At 42.6% G+C, this 20,094-nt stretch overlaps 3 protein-coding genes across 3 annotated transcripts; 2 read left to right on the top strand and 1 right to left on the bottom strand.

Moving 5' to 3' along the window:
- The first annotated feature begins 2,785 nt into the window (after positions 1-2,785).
- RAB3A (RAB3A, member RAS oncogene family) lies at positions 2,786-6,308 on the top strand. The gene is made up of 4 exons (XM_078624386.1): positions 2,786-3,010; positions 3,933-4,051; positions 4,403-4,527; positions 6,118-6,308. Exons 1-4 carry the CDS (start codon positions 2,786-2,788, stop codon positions 6,306-6,308), a joined length of 660 nt encoding a protein of 219 aa, XP_078480512.1.
- A 3,417-nt stretch (positions 6,309-9,725) lies between these two features.
- LOC144741893 (transcription factor JunD-like) lies at positions 9,726-10,667 on the bottom strand. The gene has a single exon (XM_078624389.1). The coding sequence runs from the start codon at positions 10,665-10,667 to the stop codon at positions 9,726-9,728; it is 942 nt and encodes a 313-aa protein (XP_078480515.1).
- A 2,253-nt stretch (positions 10,668-12,920) lies between these two features.
- LOC144741892 (pyroglutamyl-peptidase 1-like) lies at positions 12,921-15,176 on the top strand. Its single transcript, XM_078624387.1, has 5 exons — positions 12,921-12,951; positions 13,270-13,322; positions 13,602-13,718; positions 13,797-14,029; positions 14,957-15,176. The coding sequence occupies exons 1-5, from the start codon at positions 12,921-12,923 to the stop codon at positions 15,174-15,176; spliced, it is 654 nt and encodes a 217-aa protein (XP_078480513.1).
- Positions 15,177-20,094: the final 4,918 nt, after the last annotated feature.

The following is a 20,094-nucleotide window of genomic DNA, read 5'->3' on the forward strand; positions in this document are numbered from 1 at the left end:
TCATGAGACAAAAATAACATGTCATTTACTTTATTTACAATGCAACGGCAGTCTATTTTAGTAGTTTGTCAAGAAAAGACTGGAATCAAAGAGTTATTGATACAAATTACTTCTGATCTGATCTGGACCCTGGAGTTGGGACAATTGAATGTAAACAAAAACATTTGACATTTGACCATAGGTCTTCTTTGTCATTTTCTGATGCGTAAAATGTTCTCTATGAAATCTGTATGAGATTCAATTCAATTCAGGTTTATTTGTATAGCCCAACACTTCAACCATCAGGGATACAGGCCCGTTTGACCCGTGCGCTGATAAGAAGATGGATGGTCACTCCCCTCTCTTGACGGCCAGACATGCTATCCAAAAAGAATTTTTAAAAAATGATTAATCTGACCGCAGATTAGAGATGTGTGTGTTTCTGGATAGTGTTGGCGTGTGCTTCTATGTTGCATGATACCACTTGAACTTACCTTTGTGGATTGCACTGTGTTCACTGACCATGATTTCATGCAGTGAACACAATCAGGTCTGTTTGCAGCACTGCCAGAGGTCCCAAAAGCATCCAATATTGACCTTTGACCGTCTTCCTTGAACATGGAGTGTCCTCCTGATCCTCTCTGAATTATGTACTGTAGGTGGTGGGATATTCAAAGTCCTCACCATTTTAAGTTGAACATTTTTCTGAGATTTCATTCATTTTTTAGCAGATTGGTGAACCTCTGCAACCATTTCACTAAGACATTTTGCCTCTGTGAAATGCTGCTGTCATGTCACTGCCAGTTTGTTAGGTTTCACAAGTAATAGTTAATTTTTGTTGGCTTGTTCCAACTGTTTGCATATGAGAAATGATATTGACAATGTTTTTCATGAAATGGTAAAAATGTCTGTTGTCATCTCGTATGTTGTTTAGTTGCTCTTTGGACTAAATATGGCTTTATGATAATTCCAAACCATTGAAGTTTTTTATTTACATTTTACATTCGTTTTTACAATTGGGGTTGTGCCTCATTAAAGTTGTGTCTGATAACACATAATTAGTATAATCATTAGTCATCATTCATTTGGCAAACAAATGTTAGATGATATTTCATGAGGATTTTTAGAACCTTCACACTCTCTCTCACACACCTGTAGTATACCAATGATCAGCTGGGATGCAGCTCCATTTGCAGCCTGTTGAAATTACACAAAGATAACGCCCATAACACTTAATTTACCTGTTTAAATCTGTGTTCCCGATGTTCGGAATTTTGTTTGGTACCGGGATAAAGGTACAGAGCAGAGCACAGAGAAATGAATTAATACCTCTGAATAAAAACCGAAAGGGGCGGAGCTCTGCCGTGAATGAAGCGTCCCTCTCCTCTGATTGGCTGATCGGCCTGCCATTCATCCTTACAGTCTGTCGTAGGTCCTGTGGTCCAATTCGGAGACTCACGAGCAACTGCAGGTGCAAAGCTGAGCACTGAGCTGTCCGCTGCAGCGAAGAGAAAAACACGAATTTCACGGTAAAACCTGCGTCGATTCATCACTTCACAGACCTGTCGAGTTTAACAGTCGTAACAGATAGGAAACAGATTTGTTTTCGCTTGTCCTATCTTCAGTCTTAGTCGTAAAAAAAGCAAGAGTAACCTTCATTTGACATAGCTAACGTTACATGTATGATGCCTAGCTAGCCCCTGCAGTCTCCTGAATATTGGGGACACAGAACTGGGTTCTGTGGCAGCGTTCAGTGTATCCAGCCCAAATTCAGTTAGAAAGGAGTGTTCAACACTCGGCTTTGCGAGCATTTGTAATGTAACAGACTGTAGTTTACTGTATGCTCCATCCTCCTGAAGTGAGCCTGAGCTTCAGACCAGCAGCGTTAGAATGCTCCACAGAGAGCTAACGCTGGATCGGCTCGGTGGACTCGTTGGACTTGGCAGCATCATGGATCCCAAACAGCGACGGGACACGACGTTCGTTGGCAGTCTCCGTCTCTGTCACTCTGGCCAACCGTATGGACGTTCATATTTGGCTGTCTAGCCCCGGCACCATGGAGGTTCCCTGCCTCCCTGGTTGGAGCCAGATAACAGGCAGTTTAGCCGATGCTTAGCCTGCTAAGCCCCGCTACTTCCGCCCTCTTATCTAGTGCGGGCGGAGGTGTGCGTTCCTTGTCTGACTGGTATTAGTGATGTTGAAACATTCCCTGCTCAGTCCCTGTTGACACAGCCTCCTGGCCAAACGGTTCCTTCACAGCTTCAAGGATGTGAATATATTTTTCATTTTGTTTATATTTCTTTAATATGGTATTACAATGATACTACCGGGATGGGATGTGTTTGGTGTGTTTCATCGAAGAAATTAGTCCAGAAAAAAAGACATTTTTGTATAATTTTATACCTGCTCGTTGCTGAAAAGAAATGTTGAATTTGGATATCATAGGATATGTCTGGCAAATATATATAAACCACTCATTCACTATTAAATGTTGAAAAGTTCATATGACAGATATTTTGCTTGCAGCCACCCCAGCTGATGAGTCAATAAGACAGTTTCAGGCCCATTTAAGGGAATTTTCTCCAAATGTGTGCTATGCAACAAATATTTGATACTTTGCACCTGGAAACATACTCGGAATTACAATAAAAATGGTTTGATCTCTAATACTGTTCGCTTACAATTGTTCAACCACAGCTATGAAACAGTGGACCACATCACAAAGTGTTCACACAGTAGTTAATCTGTTATTTTCACCCTTATAATAATATACTAAATTTTTCCTGTGATCTCTCTCCTTGCATAGATGGCGTCTGCAAATGCCACTTATGGACAGAAAGAGTCATCGGACCAGAACTTTGATTACATGTTTAAAATCCTCATCATCGGCAACAGCAGTGTTGGCAAGACCTCCTTCCTTTTCCGCTATGCAGATGACTCATTCACACCAGCCTTCGTAAGCACAGTGGGAATCGACTTCAAGGTCAAGACCATTTATCGGAATGACAAGAGGATAAAGCTCCAGATTTGGGTGAGGAATTGAAATCATTCAGGTACACGCACCGGTTCAAATTGGTGTCGTGTTTCTTGAGCAGGTTTCTGTGGGTGCAGAAACGCGTGCTTGCTCTTTTTCAAAGGAGTCCGTCTCTGTGCATCTCTAATGAAATCCAGCTGTTGAAAAGTCCCCTCTGGTCTTCACAGTCTCTACATCTGCTGTTTAATGGCTATACCCTTGAAGTGCACTTGCTATGACTCGTCAGCCCTTACCTCAGGGCCAGTTATTACATATGATGTCAAAAGTCAAAGTCAACTTTAGTGTCAAATACACAGTATATGCGTGATATACAGCATAGATGAAGTTACAGACCTCTCATCACACGGTTCAAACGGTACAAAAAAGCACAAATAGTGCATAAATTAAACTAGTACTAACTGTAATATAAATAGTGCAATACATTAAGAACTAACTTGATAAATATATACTAAAGGAAAAATGAGTAAAAAGGAATGCTTTTAGGAGATGCACAATGGACATTCTATTTGTTGTGAGTCAGTGTCATGTTTAGTTCTATTATTTGACACTGAATACAAAGCTAGCTATGTAGTATATTTGGTAGTTTGCAGCCAGCAGATGACAGTTCATGTAGTGAGAGACTGCTAGCATCTGAGCTACACAGCAACCATGTGAACAATTGTGAACACAAACTGCCTCGGCTCACACTGTGTCAGACTCCTGTCGATACGAGAAAACCCTGGAGCCGACTTTCAAAGCTATAAAGTCTTTGCAAATGACAGCAAAAATATATTGGTGTCCACCTCTACTTTTAACATGCACTTGCGTGTAAGTTCTCACCAGATGAGCTGCTATTTTTTCCTCAGCCTAAATCAGTTAACAGTTAAACAGTTAAATAAGGCAACGTGATCGAATGGTCTTTGCGTTTGTGTTTGTGTAGGACACTGCTGGCCAGGAGCGCTACAGGACAATCACCACAGCCTATTACAGAGGAGCGATGGGCTTCATACTCATGTATGACATTACAAACGAAGAGTCCTTCAATGCTGTGCAAGACTGGTGAGGGTCCATTTCTGCGTGTTTGAAGTCAGAAACTTATCAATAGTTATCTGAGGGTTTCACCATGTGCTCAGTTGAATTAATGAGTCCTGTGTTGGGACAATTGATATCTACATATCTGGCACGATATGATAAATGAAAAGACCAGTGAAAGCAGCAACGGAAGATGCTGTGAAATTGAAACGATGATAAATTGTTAAAATGTTTGAGCTAATATGACCTATGTAATAAATGGGAACGATGGTTGTAGAAATAACCTTCAGCACGATACTAACTAATCTAACTACAATGGATGTAGCCATTAAGACAGAAAGGAAAACGCTGATTTGAACATTTTGTTTCTGCCAACAGGTCAACTCAGATCAAGACGTACTCCTGGGACAATGCCCAGGTCCTTTTGGTGGGAAACAAGTGTGACATGGAGGACGAGCGAGTGGTGGCTACAAACCGGGGCCGACAGCTGTCAGAGCAGCTGGGTAAGTTGACTTGTGAGTTTTTTTCAGTAAGAGGGGGTGCTTCATGGCCTCATACTGAACCAGTTGGGAGGCTTTTGGTCCACTTTGGTTCAGCTGCCAGGTATTCCACCAAGCTTCATGCCTCATCAAGTTTCTGGGTCATTAAACAAGAAGAAAGCAGCATAAAATACTGCGCCTGCTAACTCATCTTTTGGAATAATCTCTGCATCAGAGATACACAATGCAAGAGCCGAATCAAAGACTTCCTAGCTTGCATCTTGCACCAGTGATCTGATCTGATTATTGATAATACACCCTTGTGTCACCTTCGAGTTAAAATTAGAAGGACATGTTCATGATTTGTACTTCAGTTCCTGTGTCAGACACAACATTGAAATAGCTGATGAGACTGCAAAAGACACAGTTGCAACTGCTTCCACATCAGTGAAATGGTTTGTTGATGGGCTAAAAAAAACACAACTGTTATTCCATTAAGGCCGAGACAAGGAATATGACACAGGATAGTTGAAAGTCATATCAGTGCTGTTTGACAGACAAGCTCCTCTGGCCAGGAATGATTAAAGACACAGAGAGACTGGTAAACAGATGTGAAACATGTCACAAGCAACCCAAGGACACACCATGGCAGGAATGGATCTGTTTCAGGCAAAGACTTTGGTGATCATTGATTACTGTTCATATTTTACTGAATGATATCCATGATGCCGGACATAGTATTACACACACACACTGAGGAATGACAATGGACCTTGTTTCATTAGCAGAAAGTGACAGGAGCATGTGACTTCTCTGTGTGCACAGTCAGATGGAAAGGCTGAAACGTGCACAGGCTCCCACAGGAAGCTGTCCTGACTTTGGCCTGCTCAGCTACTGACAAACCAAACTGTGTACCACACTGCCCGACTACACAAAGGAAAAGAATCAGCCAAGACTAAGACAAAGCTTGACAACCAAGCAACTTCCACCACTATCAGCAAATGACACAGTCAGAATTGAGGACCCTGGAGGAAGTCTCCTGATAAAAAAAGTAGTTCCTGAGTGTGAATCGTTCTTGTGGACTGTGGCAAAACACACAATGGAAGTTGGATTTTAATGTTTTTCACATTATATAATAACAATAACACTGTATGTGAATTTGAATTGATTTGTTTGTTTGAAAAGTATTTCTTTTTGTAGAAAACAGAATGTGATAAATGTATTTCATGACAGGTGTCAGTGGTAGTTAGAGACTTAGAAATGGAAATGGAGCAGAAAATGGCAGAAAGTTCACATTTAAGAGATTTGTTCTCTCTCACGTTGATTCTCTCACTCAAACTTGAACACTCTGGATAGAAGCCTTCTAAAAGCAGGTGGCTGCTATTGAAAATAAAATGGTTTCGATTCAGTCAGACATCAGTAAAGACGCTGGCCAGTATCTCCTCACAGGGTCTTTATCTGGATGCACAGTTAAAAAATGGGGTCGTAATATTCGAATCAGAGTTCAGCTGGATGTTTCATTTTGGTCTGACATGATGAATGGCTCCACTGAATTATTGTCCGATAGGAATGTCATTTGTAACCACACATAATCTCTGTAACTGCTCTTGGCAGGGTTTGAACACTTTGAAGCCAGCGCTAAAGACAACATTAACGTGAAGCAGACCTTTGAGAGGCTGGTGGACATCATCTGTGAGCGGATGTCTGAGAGTCTGGACAACAATGATCCAACTGTGACCGGAGCCAAACAAGGGCCGCAGCTCACCGAGCAGCCGCAGAGGTCCCATCAGGATTGTGCTTGCTAAACACACACACACACACACACACACACACTGCTGTCCTACAATCCATCTACCTTTTAAATTGATATTTCAGTTCTGTAACGTTAATTTCTGAACCTCAAACACTGCCGTACAGAGAACCACAAACTGGCCCGCATTCCTTCGGACACACAATCCTCTTGAGCCAGACGTTCCCAAAGCTTTGCTGTTTTCCAGTTAACGTCACCAAGAAACCTCCTTTTTGCAGAGAATCTATGATAACTGAAGGAGATGGCTGTTTTATCAGAGTATTGTAAGTTGTCTTTATTTTATACTTGTGCATGTTACACACGATACACACGGTGCAGTATCTGAAGAGAATTTTAGTTACGCCCAGGACTCCGAATTCACTTGATTCATGATGTGTGTACATGGGTTTATGACGCTGACATCGGTCATTGAAGCAAACATGTCTCTGTCCCTGGTCCTTGCCAACACTTGCGCCTCAAATCCAAATGACTCCATCATTTGGAATAGTTAAACGTTTAGTCCCACTGAACATGTTTGTTGCTGTGCTTAGAGTTTTTTTTTTTTCTTTTTTTTTTAAATGTCTTTAAGTTGAGTGGGTGTGGTTCTCAGCATGTGAAACCACCAGTCGATCCAGTGTTGTGTTTGGGTTTTACAGATATTAAGGTCAAAGCGTGATGTCATTTGAAAGTTAGTCTTTCATTAAATGGACAGAAGCGTTGTGATCAGCGCTTTACTAGTCAGTCGACTCTGTCTGGATGTGAGAATACACCAAGAATCACGTCTGCCATGTGGTGGATCCATCCTTAAGAGCTGCAGAGCATCTTGATGCCACTAAATTTCAGATTTTGAGTGTTGTTTTTTTCTTTTGTCAATATTTTTAAGGCATAAAACAAAATAAAAGGATGAGGGATGTGAAGTGTACATGTATACATGTATGAAAGTCTGTATGTATACATAAATATGTATGAAATACTTCGCCTATATAAGTCAAACCTAAAACTCACATGTACAATTGGAGTACTCGGAGGGATCAAGTGGGGCTGAAGGTTCACATGAACCCGACAACACACCCCCACCTCTGTATTCTCTACATACAATGTGCAACACATGCTGACTAGAACGACCCATGGTTCAGTGTGTGCTCATACAACACAGAACATCCAGAAACTCCTTTGAAAATAACGCTATCATGTACCACGACAGAGTCGGGGACCACTACTATTTATGAGCATTTCAAATGTTGAAGCTTGAATTCGGAACAAACCCTTATGCGATCATACTGTACATCACGTGTTCACTGATGCGTTGAGGCATGTAGTATCCGGATCATGTATACATTATTTTAAAGTATTTATTTATTTTCTATTTATAGCTTAATTTATTATCAGATGGCATTCTTCCTAGAAAATGCATTATACCTGCACTCTCCTTTTTAAAGAAATGTTCAATAGTGTTCAAGTGCGTCAACTGTCCCAGCTTTTAAACTGCGAGTGTAAATGTGTTTACAAGGTGAAGCATCCTCCAGTTAAACATTCCAGTGTAAGAATGTTCACGCCGCTTTGCTGAGCAGGTTGTTTGTATTGTGTTATGAGTTATGTAACTTAGAAGACTTGATAGTGTAACAACAGACTGTTCTCGCAGAGCAATAACAGCAACACATCCCTGCTGAAGGGTTTGTCACTCATGCGGCGGATGTGGGTGTGTGAACGCGTGTGTGTTTGTTGGTGTATCTAAGGTCTGGGGAGGTTTCCAAACATTTGTTCCTTCCAAAGAGACAAAATACAGAGCCAAGTTCTTCTTACACCTTTTGGTAGTCTTGCACTGACAAACCTCTGGTTGTTTTCTGTTATTTTGCTTCAAAAAGGGAAAATGTTTTGAGAAGTAAACTGAATACTCTGAACACTTCATTAAAAATATTCTGCGTACTGCATTGGTTTGCTTTTGACTCGTGTGCTGATTTGTTATTTTATTTATCATGTCTTGCTACAGCTATAAACATGCATAAGATTTAAGAACACACTCTTACCCTCTTGTCATAACTTGTAAATAGGGAGTTTTCAGCCCTTTGGATTGTAGTTGTGTGAAATGTGCTGTAATACTGTAATGCCACATTTGCTAAATTAAAACAAAATAAATAAATTCTGTAAGTGCAGCAACTATTCCTAATAATTGTTTGTAATTGACGTGTCATTTTTTCTTTTGCCCACCAGAGGGCATATTATTGCAAAGGATGTCTTGTTTCTCCTCTGAGTTGTTTGACCATCTATGGTTTGGTTCAGCTTCTCCATTGTGTTTTTACACCCTCGGTGTCACCTCTGCAGGAGCTGAAAAAAAAGCTAAGAAGCAAGATGTCCCCATGAACTCCTGCAGCGACGAGCATGTCCTCGCTCTGAGACAATACGCACGAGCTGTACTAATGTAGTGAATTTAATAAATGTCAGGTAGAGAATCGAAAGTCCATCAGACATGGATACATGGAGCTTCTTGGCACATACATATACATTCATGGACATTTGACACCTCATGAACTACACAGCAGCCACAATAATATGAAATACCATGAGTACTGTACAAAGGTTACAAGACATGACATGCACTGTTCATTTAACAAAAAAAGGAAATAAGACAATGAAGCAACATAAGAAATGTTTCAGTAAATAAAAATATATATATTTGTCATATAGCTAAGTGCTTGTAAACAAGTAAGGCAGTATATTACACAGATGGTGGCAGCACTTGGTGACACCCTGGTATTTGGTTGCACTGTGTTGAGATTTACTCAAGTTCTATCCTTCACCAGTCCTGGATAGCAGTTTGCTACATGGCTTCCCACAAACTGGGGTAACAAAGTCTGTTTTCTGCCACATCTTCATGGACCTGGCAGCAGCAGCTCCAACCTGTGTGAGGTCCAGCTGTTGTCAGGACCTGCTCACTTCTATACTGCAAAAACTCAACATCTTACCAAGAGTCTTTGTCATATTTCTAGTCAGAATGTCTCATTTCTCGTCATAAAATATCTTTGCGCTTAAAATAAGACACATCACCTGAAATAGTAGCTTGTTTTCAGATAATTCCACTTGATTGAAGTACATTTTCACTTGAAATAAGCAGAAAAGTCTGCCAGAGGAGCAATATTTGTTTGCTTGTAATAAAAAAAAGAAATAAGTGACAAATTGTGTTTTTCAGGTGATGTGTCTTATTTGAAGCGTAAATGGATTTTGACTACATTCGACATTTTGATTAGAAATAAGACAAATATTCGCAGTAAGATAATTCATCTTTGCTGTGTTCCATTTACATCAGGTCTCCAATACTCTTAAGGACAAAATGGCATTTACATTTTTTCAAAAATGAGACTCATAATACATCCTGGAGCTGTAAAAGAGCTTTTTAAAAAAAAAAAAAAAAAAAAAGACGCATCATGCCAGGGCTTCAGTACGCCTGGACCTGGTTCGGTAAGAGCTGGCAGCCGCTGCTGACATGGTTCATCACCTTCTGCTTGAGCTGGGCCACCTGCTCTCGGAGGACGCTGGCCGTGGACGCCAGCTCCGTGTTCTGAGTTTTCAGGCTCTTCACCTTGTCCTCCAGCCGGGAGATCCTCTCCAGTTTCCTCTTGCGGCACTTGGACGCGGCTATCCTGTTCCGCAGCTTCTTCCTCTCGGCCTTGATGCGCTCCTGGTTGTCCATGTCGATGGGAGACAGCGGCGGACTGTCCCCGAAGCTCTGCATGTCTGGGACGGTCTGCGGCTCGTCCTTCACCGCGCCGGCAGACTGGAGCCGGGACAGCGCCGCCGCGGCAGCCGCCTGCTGCTGCTGCGGGCTGAGGTGCGGCGGCGGCGGCGGCGGCGGCGGCGGAGGGAAGGGGATGGTGTCCGTGGAGAAGTTGATGGTCGTGGCTCCCAGCGGACTGGCTGCGTAGCCGTTCAGGGTGGTGTAAACCGGCAGGTCTGACGCCTGAATTCCGGCGGACGCCACCGCGCTGGAGGAGCCGAGGAGCTCCAGTCTGTCCACAGAGACACACCCCGCCTCGCTCAGCTGGTTCTGCTTGTGTAGATCCTCCAGAGCCTTCACGAAGCCCTCCGCGAACTCCTGCTCGTCGCTGCCGGACTTCGGGTAGAGGAACTGGGACGCGGGGTTGCCTGCGCTGACGAGTCCGTTGGACTGGATGATGAGACGCTCCAGGTCCGGGGAGGTGAGTTTCAGCAGCCCCAGGTCCGGCGAGTTGAGAAGTCCGTCAGCTTCCCGCAGTGGGTTCGGTTTGAGCTGGGCGTTCTGCTCTTCCAGGTTCAGATTAATTTCCTTCTTCATCATCGTGCCGTGGGAACAGCTCCTCGGAGGGTTGAGCGCGGTACCTGGGTAGAAGGTTGTTTCCATTCTACACCCTCACCGGAGGGAGAGAGCTGCGTTCGCGCATTCACGGTCGCTCCTCGGGCCCATCAAACGCCAGCAAACCACACGATCCTTTCCGGAACGACCTTCTCTTCCTGATTTTACCGAGCACCAGCCGTCCGCCGTATCTGCTGCGCCTGACGGGCTCGGACGTGTTCGTCCTGCGCGGCTGATACCGTCTTTTCCTCCCGGGGACGCGGTCGCTGTGCGCAGCGCCAAACCCAGCTCGCTTTCTAGCCCTAAAAATTCCATTATGTCACTGTGGAGCGCTCAGATTGGCCCAAAATGACGTTGGTTTCCGGATAGATTTGAATAAGGGGCAGAGACAGCGTTTATCGCCATGGAGACTTAAAGTAAACTACAAACAGTGCAATGCATTGTGGTTTGATGTCATTGCATAAAAAAGCTCAGGGTCGCCAAGAGAGAGCAGGAGACTGGGCGGGGGAGGTGTTGGAGGAGAAGGAAGAACAGACCCTTCAGCTCTGGCTGTGTTGGAAGTAGAATGGAGGAGTTACGGCGCATTTTAGAGAAGTTTAGATACAAAGGAATGACAAATACTGCCCCATGATAGAAGTGTGATAACAGTGTGTTGTTGGTGTGGTACACTGTGTTGTTCATCAGGATAGATGTTTTCTTCCTGGTGTCTCCATTTACGTTCACACAAAACCAAATGGAAAATGAAATTGTTGTCACACAGGGAAAGTGTTCCGCCTTTGTTTGAGGAGAAAAGAAGCCACAGAACCACAGAACAGCAACGGTGGAGAGAGGAATGGGTGTTTTCCTCATCCGAACGTAAAACAGCCACATCGTTTCCAGCAGATGCTGAGGACCCCATGGTCTCTTTATACTCGTATAATGAATGTGCGTGCAAACTCTCTCAACAATCAGTTTGGGGTTTTTTTTTCAAAGTAATCTGATGATCTTAAGCTCTGTAAGGTGACAGAACAGATTATGATATACAGTATTTATAACTATTATCTCTGTTGTGTAAGTTGAATAATAACCACAGGAAACAGCCATTGGTGTGTGCGAGCAGTAAATCTGAAGCTGAATGCCGTGGGCGAAGTTACGGTAGAATATTGTTATTCTGCTCATACGCAGTGAGGACGTCAGCAGCCTGTCTGCATCAGTACCACAGAGGAGAAAGGGCATCATTAGTTTCCATGGCAACACTGACATAGCAAGTGACGCATGAGAGAAAGGTGAGTGAGTTGAGGGGGAAGAGCGGTTCTTGACTGCAGTGCAGCGTGTGTGTTTGAGAGAGAGAGAGAGAGAGGAAGAGCAGGCAGCGGTTCAGAGACTGGAATCAATGCAGTGCATTTGTAATTTAGGAGAAAAATGTGAGGCAGATGTTACATCTCACGTTTCTCTTATAAGCCCATGCTCTCTCCTCCATGCCACTTTGAAGCCACATAGGCTGCCGTGTCCAGAATGCGTGAGTCATGTCACAAACCAGGGGTGTGGACAACAGCGTGCTCCTCGGAACGAGCAGAAAAGGCTGTCGATGTTAGATCATCTCTGCCTTCATGGCAACAAACTGGAGGTTTGTCCTCCGGACCAAGGTAAAGTACGTCAGAGGCAGTAAAAGACACAGCATCCCCACCCTCTGCCAAAGAACCTTTCTTTGACTTCCAAACTCTCTTGGGAGTGTGTGTGCACGCCCTGTGTCACACTCATACCAGCCTATGTTCACACCTGAACGCGTCCCAGTGCCATCATGGTGCCTCTCCAGTAGATGGGGAGGATAACGGCTCCCTCATGAGGACTTTACAACTTTGCTCTTATTGAGGGAGGGAGTCCTGTTTTATTTGCTTTAGATGCTCGGCCATGAAGGATGTGGTTCCTAACGTTATCTGTGCAGATGTTTGGTTTTGATTTTCACCACACATGTGGCTTGAATTAAACAACGTTGTGCTACAGCTCTTGGATTAAAAGGATCTGTTCTTTTTCTCTTGCCCATTTCGAAATTGTGAGCATATGTGAGGAAGTAATAATTTATTCGTCGACTTTTGCTGCGACTCCTTGGTCCTTTTTGGTGTTGAAGTACAGAAGTTGAAGGATCTGGCCTCCTGCTGTGCATGGATGTGGTCTTTTACAGTAGATGGCAGCACAATCCACTGAGAGGCTGTGTGTCATTTCCTTTCAGCTCTGAGCCTGAGGAAGAACACAGCAAGCGACCACAGCATAATCCCAGGATTCTTCTTTGGGGGTGGGGGTTGATCCCCCTAGTAGAACAGAATGGCCAACAGGAAGAAAGTCATAGTAACAGGTGAGCGGTTGGATGAGGATATTTTTCAAATACTTGTGTAACAGCAGAACAGTTTTCCACCGATGAGTTAACATGAGTGTTATTAACTGTTGGTCTGTTATTAACTGTTGTTGGTGACCATGCCGGGATCTTGTCGGGAGCTCAGGAAAAGAACACAAAAAGACATAATGACACTAAATATGAATGAAAACATTGTCTGTATCTACTCTGTATGCTACAATTAATCTTTAACTTGATTCAACCTTTAGACCTGAAGACACATATTTTACATTCACCATTATCACTTGTTGCAGTTAATGATCTGTGTTTACTCTGCAGGCTTTGAGCCATTTGGAGAACATGCAGTAAACTCCAGTTGGGTGGCAGTGCAGGTAATCTATCATCTTGTTCAAGTTTAACCCAGGGGCCCGTTCCAGAATACAGGTTTAGCAACAACATTTTCCAGAGGGTGTTTTTCTTACTTAACACCAACACAACTGTATGTTCACTAACACCTGGGATCAGTTTACTGGAATCCCTGAGTTTCTCTCACTGGTCCATTTGTCCCAGGAGGATCCCTCTTTGTGACCCCTGTTTGTGATGTTGGGCCACACAAATAAAGTTTAATTGAATGAAATGAATACACGTGACTGTGTTTGTTGTGCTCACAGGAACTGGAGCATTTAGGGCTGGGTGATGCGGTCGACCTGCATGTGCGTGAGGTGCCTGTTGAATACGAGGCTGTTCAGAGCCTCCTTCCATCTCTGTGGAAACAGCACCAGCCACAGGTCAACCAGGAAGTACACATTTTACTTCCGGTGTGAAATGTTGCTATACACCATCTTCTTTTGCGTCCCTCTCTTCAGTTAGTTGTCCATGTCGGTGTCTCTGGCTTAGCCAGCACAGTCACACTGGAGCAGTGTGGCCACAACAAGGGCTACAAACGTCTGGACAACTGCAGCTTCTGCCCAGCTTCCCAGTGCTGCATGAAGAACGGCCCTGACTGCATAAACTCAGTCCTGAACATGGATGTCATCTGCAAAAGGGTCAATAATTCTGGCCTTGGGGTTGCTGTGTCCGTGTCAAAAGATGCTGGAAGGTAAGTGATGGAACTACATATGGAGGGAGGTCCACAAATATTATGAAATATTTGTTGAATCACAACCAGACGCCTGGAGAAGTCCAGGTGTTGACTGCAAAGAGTATTTACGTGTCCTGTGGGACACCGAGTCAGTGTTCCATTTTATTTCATACAATTTAATGTCCCCGTAGAGAATACCTGTTGCACAACTTTCTAATAAATATTCGATGAATAATTGCATTATACTACATGTCCGCACTGAGAGTCTTGCAGGAAAAAAAGAATATTTGTAGCGGTTCAACCTGGACTGAGTAGAATAACAGGCACATTCAGACAGAATTTGTAATGCCTGTGTTTTCTACCATGACGTGAAGTCATATTTTTCTTTGTTAATAACAATAATAATGAATACCAAGTTATCACATGACAGCGTGAACTATTGCAACGTTCACAGAAGGAGCTCCTGGCGAGGGAAAAGGAAAAAACAGATCGAGGGCTCCATGTGGGTGGCTTTCTGCCTCGACGAGTTGGGGTGGCAGAGAGAAGAGTAGAGGAATGTAGATGGGGAGTGAAAGACAGAGAGAGTCCAAGCCTAACCCAGAATTTAGAGCAAGAAAGGGGCACAGAGCATCCTAGGAAACCCCTCTGCGTCGATTATAGGATCGGTCTGAGCTTTATCAAAGAGAAGTGTACTTTTAAGTGTACACTTAAGTAGGAGACAGTGGCTGTCTAATCGGCTCTGAATCTAATTACTTGGCGTGTTTTCAGATGTCAGATGTTTAATCTTTAAGAAATTCATTTGCAACATCAATGAGATTTAATGCTTTTTTTATTTCATACACCTGAAATATTTTAGAATAGCATGATCAACCTAAAACGGTATGTCAGTGAAGTGAAAACATGCTAATAAACTGACTTACCACCCATCTTTTGTTCCTCTGTCAGGTATCTATGTGACTACACCTACTACTCGTCTCTGTATTTGGGAAAAGGACGCTCTGCCTTCATCCACGTGCCTCCACTTGGAAAACCCCACAGCAGCCGGAGCCTTGGGAGAGCCCTTCAGGCCATTATTCAGGAGATGCTGGAAGCACTGGAGGTGGAGGAAGACAAGGAGACACACAACAAGCACTGCAATGACAAGCATCACGAGCAGCATGTTTGATAATGGCTCGTGAGCATTGACAGAGCAATGATTTTGTATAATTGTCATCCCTATTTTGCACCAGAAAAAAATGATTTTTACACAACTAAGTCATAAAGAAACAGAAAAATCCACTGTGATCAGTTGTTGGTCTCAGGGACAATATTGTATGGTAAAGCCCCCAATGATATTAAAACGTTTCACGCTGTTGTTTTGTTGGGGTTTTTTTGTCTTAGAGATAAAAGTGCTAATTGTGTTATTCATCTGCACATCGTAAAATGAACCGATGTTATTCACACTCACAAAATAAGCTAATATTCCAACCTATGCATTTGGTTGTGTTTAAGAGAAATAAATGAAACCTTTAAAGATTAAAGTCTTGGCCTGTAATGAATACACTATACTATGGTGGGATAATGTGTCATAAATACACTGTATATGTAACAAACTTCATGTATTTGCCAGAATCGTTAAGATTCTATGTTTCAAAATCTCATATTCAGACCAAATTGGCAATTTCACTTTCTGAATATGCTCATTGTTATAGATTGAATGCAGGTTTATTGGAGTTACTGGTGGTGGTGGTGAAAACAAACAATACACAATAAAACTGACAGGCTAAAATATAAAGACTTAATTTCTATAATCCATAATATAATCTATATATAACTATACACATTTCTGAATAAATAATGCGCTGCACCTTAGCTAGTCTTATATTTCTATATATCTGCATTTCACATGATCATTCCCCACAGCGCTACGCAAAACTGTAGCGCAAAACTGTACGCAAAACACCTGTAACATGAGTGCACCATGTAGTGACGACTCATCATTAGGTGTGACACAGTCACACATTATCTTCATTTTGTTTCCTTCAGCATGTTGAATTGTGGTAACTGCAGTTGTTCCTGGACCAGATAGGAATGAATGAACCTGAAGGAACATTTTCTGTATCATGCACCGCCTGAAATGAAACTGACCCCAAGCACCATATCGAAAGTGGCAAATCTCTTTTATTGTTTCAAAAACATGTTGTCAAATCAGAAATGTGGTTTAATTACATCAAAGAATCACCTGACTCGGGGAGAAAATAAATCATTAAAATTAAGGAACATCTCTGTGTGTTAGTCATCTGCTCTTATTGTATTGTTATTGTACAGATTTCCATACACTTAAATGTACTGTACATATTTTGTCAATCACGTTATCACTGCCAGGGTACATACTGTATGTCCTGTACAGATTGATACAATAGCACATATTGTATTTATCCTGCCCATCACAGTATTACTACGTATCTGAGTTGTTGGTTCCGTGACAACCAGAGTTTTGAACTGAGCACTGCGGTGACCTCAGTAAACCGTTCCGATCTGTTCCCTCATGTCTCCTTGTCTCCTTCCCTCCGGATCGTGTCCTGTGGGAAGCAGCTGGTAGTGAAGGAGGAGAGGCAGTGAGCGGGGGAGAGGACAAACGGAACCAAGCCACATTGGAGGCTGCTAGGATCTCTCCCTCAGTACTACTGTTTGCCATTTTCTCATCAGTGGTCCGTCTCCGGTATCTATTTCCGTCTCTTGAGGAACAACAGTGTGTCGGAAACGGTCGTTCTCACAAGCAGAACCATGAGTGTCGAGGCGTACGGGCCAAGCTCACAGACTCTGACGTTCCTGGACACCGAGGAAGCCGAGCTGCTGGGAGCGGACACCCAGGGCTCCGAGTTCGACTTCACCGATTTTACTCTGCCGAGTCAGACCCAGACCCAAGGCCAAACTCAGAGTCAGCTTGACAACCAGGTTCGTCGATGCTGCTGTCAACTCGTGTCTGTTCCAGTGTTGACAAACGGTGTGTGGGCTAACGTTGGCTAACACCATCACCAGCTACCAGTTAGCATGATGACGCCTTCCGTCTGTCACCACGCGTTTACCCTGCGAATTGGCTAGCCTACTAGCTAACTAGCCCAGCTAGATACAGCACAGTTAGCATGTAAGTAAATAATGGCTCCCTGCTAAAACGACACACGCAGAATGATTTGACTGCGTTTTCGAGCACCCAATCAGACATACTTATAGTCATTATTACAGGTGCTTTCCCATTACATCGGATGTCCGAGTTCGTAACTCGCCGTGACGTAATTTCGGGTGAAAAAAATATCGGTAAAGTTGATATTTATGTTTGTTTGTTTTTTTTTTTGCTGCAGGTTAATGGTTCTGTAGGGGTGTTACAGAATGGAGACGGCACTGTTGTTAAAACTAGTCAGTTACTGGCAGAGTTGAACTTTGAGGAGGATGAGGAGGACACCTACTACATCAAGGACCTTCCTGTGCATGCCTGCAGGTACCAAGACTGTCGAAAATAATACAAAAAAGCAATTCGAAAATAGTAAGAAATATATTACATTTTTAATGAATTATTACCAGTTGTATATTTTTGTTCCTGGTTGGAGCTGCTGTGAGCATGGTCATATTATGTACTGTGGGGCTAAGAGGAAGTATAAATAATAATCTAAGTAATCTTTAACTTTAGACTTACTTTTCAATTATTAAACATTATTCACACCAAGATGTTTGTTCATGTGCTATAGCTATATGATATATATGGCTACTACATTTATATAATACATCACTAATACATTTCTTTTGTTGCAGTTTTTCAGTAGTGACAAATCTGCAGCAGTGTGCGTTAAGTCCATTTTGAAATCGAGCTTGTGTCAGTCTCAGATATTTCCTAAATGTTCTTATGGTGGACCCAAATCTATTTTAGGAACCTCTGTCTCCTTTTTTATTTCAGTTACTGTGGGATTCATGATCCAGCCTGCGTGGTCTATTGTAACACCAGTAAAAAATGGTTTTGTAATGGCCGTGGAAACACATCTGGCAGGTAGGACATATTAACATATTTATATTAACTTATTTTTGTGTCCATATTTATGCATTGACTTTATCTTCATTCTTAAATTTAACGGTAGCAAGCTCACTGTTGTTTGCCTCACTACTGTTGCTAGTTAGCATGTGGGGAAATAGGGAACCCTGCTAATAGAACACACGTAAAAAAAGATTTGACAGCATTCACCCCCCTCGTCAATATCTGACACCAGTAAATAATCCTAAAAAACATTTCTTCCTGTGTCAGATTGTCAGTAGAGTGGCCCACACTAATGTGTTCTAATGTTGGTCATAACGATGGAGATTTATGACATTTTATAAGAGAGTTACTCGAGGAATCGTTTCAGTAATTAGGGTGTTCACGAATTAGGGAGCCGGATTTTGGAGGATGAAATGACTGTTTAAACTCATCCCATAGACAACACTATAATTACACATAGTCCTGCTGTCTACGTCACATCCTCCACCTGGTGCATTAATTGTCATTCTCTTAACTCTTAGCCACATTGTCAACCACCTGGTGAGAGCTAAATCCAAAGAGGTGACCCTGCATAAGGACGGCCCGCTTGGGGAAACTGTGCTGGAGTGTTACAACTGTGGCTGTCGTAATGTCTTCCTGCTGGGCTTCATCCCTGCAAAGGCTGACTCAGTCGTGGTGTTACTGTGCAGGTGAGCTTGTTTTTCTGTAACTCACTACTGGAGGCTAATTAACTATTTTTACAAATATGATTGTACATGTTTGTCTTGTTTGCAACACAGGCAACCATGTGCTAGTCAGAGCAGCCTGAAAGACATCAACTGGGACAGTTCGCAGTGGCAGCCTCTTATTCAGGACCGCTGCTTTCTGTCCTGGTTGGTGAAAATCCTTCAGAGCAGGAGCAGCTCAGGGCCCGTCAGATCACTGCCCAGCAGATCAACAAGCTGGAAGAACTCTGGAAGGTACTGTCCTGCCCCTGACACATAGGTCATTGCAAATATCATCTTCGTAGTGTGAGTGTGTGTGACACAAAAAACTCCCCTGCTGGCGTTTGCATGAGCTATTTCATTCATTCACCCTATTTTATTATGTTGGTTTTGCATTAGAAGATATATAGGTCCATAGTTTTGTTTTGGTTTTCACACATGAGCCCTGGGAAAGTTATATACACTGGTGACTGATATTTGATCCATCGCAGTGGCATTAAACCTCAGCATGAGCATGAGTTATTTTGTTGAAATGAAAGCACATTTAAATGTCTGAAGTCAGACATGAGCAAACGTTCAACATGCTGTTGCGCGGATATTCAGCTTCACACTCAAAACACATCAGGGAGGATCATGGTTTCTGAATATTAATGACTTAAAGAATGTCTGTCTGTCTGTTTTTGTGTATGTTTGCGTGTGTGTGCAGGAAAATCCAACTGCAACCCTGGAGGACCTTGAGAAGCCTGGTGTGGATGAGGAACCGCAACATGTTCTGCTTCGCTATGAAGATGCCTACCAGTACCAGAACATCTTTGGCCCTCTTGTTAAGCTGGAGGCTGATTATGATAAGAAACTCAAAGAGTCACAGGTCCTTCATGTTTTATTTTTTTCAATTCTTAAATAAACGAATTAACTTGTTGTCTTTAATTTGGATGAATCCATGTATTCTTACATCTTGTATCTAAACTTTGTGTTGTACTTCTGTACCTTTTCTTTACAGTTTAACATATGATATGCGATAACATATAACACCATTTGAGTGAGTATATGTCTCATTGCTTGTTTGCAGACTCAAGACAACATTACAGTCAGATGGGACTTGGGCCTAAATAAAAAGAGGATTGCTTATTTCACCCTTCCAAAGACAGACTCAGGTATTCATTTGTCATCACTTTGTCTTTTGACTACTTATTCTACTTGTTGTTCTCTTCTTAGAGACTTAGACTTAGCTTTCTTCAATGTTAACTCTTTCTTTCCATGATAAATCTTTGATACAAATGTGTGTATACGTATATATATATATGTTTGTAAGCCTTTACCCATTCAACTGAAGTCGAGCTTAGTTATCTTGGTTGTGTCTATGTCTGCTCTCC

This window comes from Lampetra planeri, unplaced genomic scaffold (genome assembly GCF_965212315.1).
Source record: "Lampetra planeri unplaced genomic scaffold, kcLamPlan1.2.h2 scaffold_765, whole genome shotgun sequence".
NCBI lineage: Eukaryota > Metazoa > Chordata > Hyperoartia > Petromyzontiformes > Petromyzontidae > Lampetra > Lampetra planeri.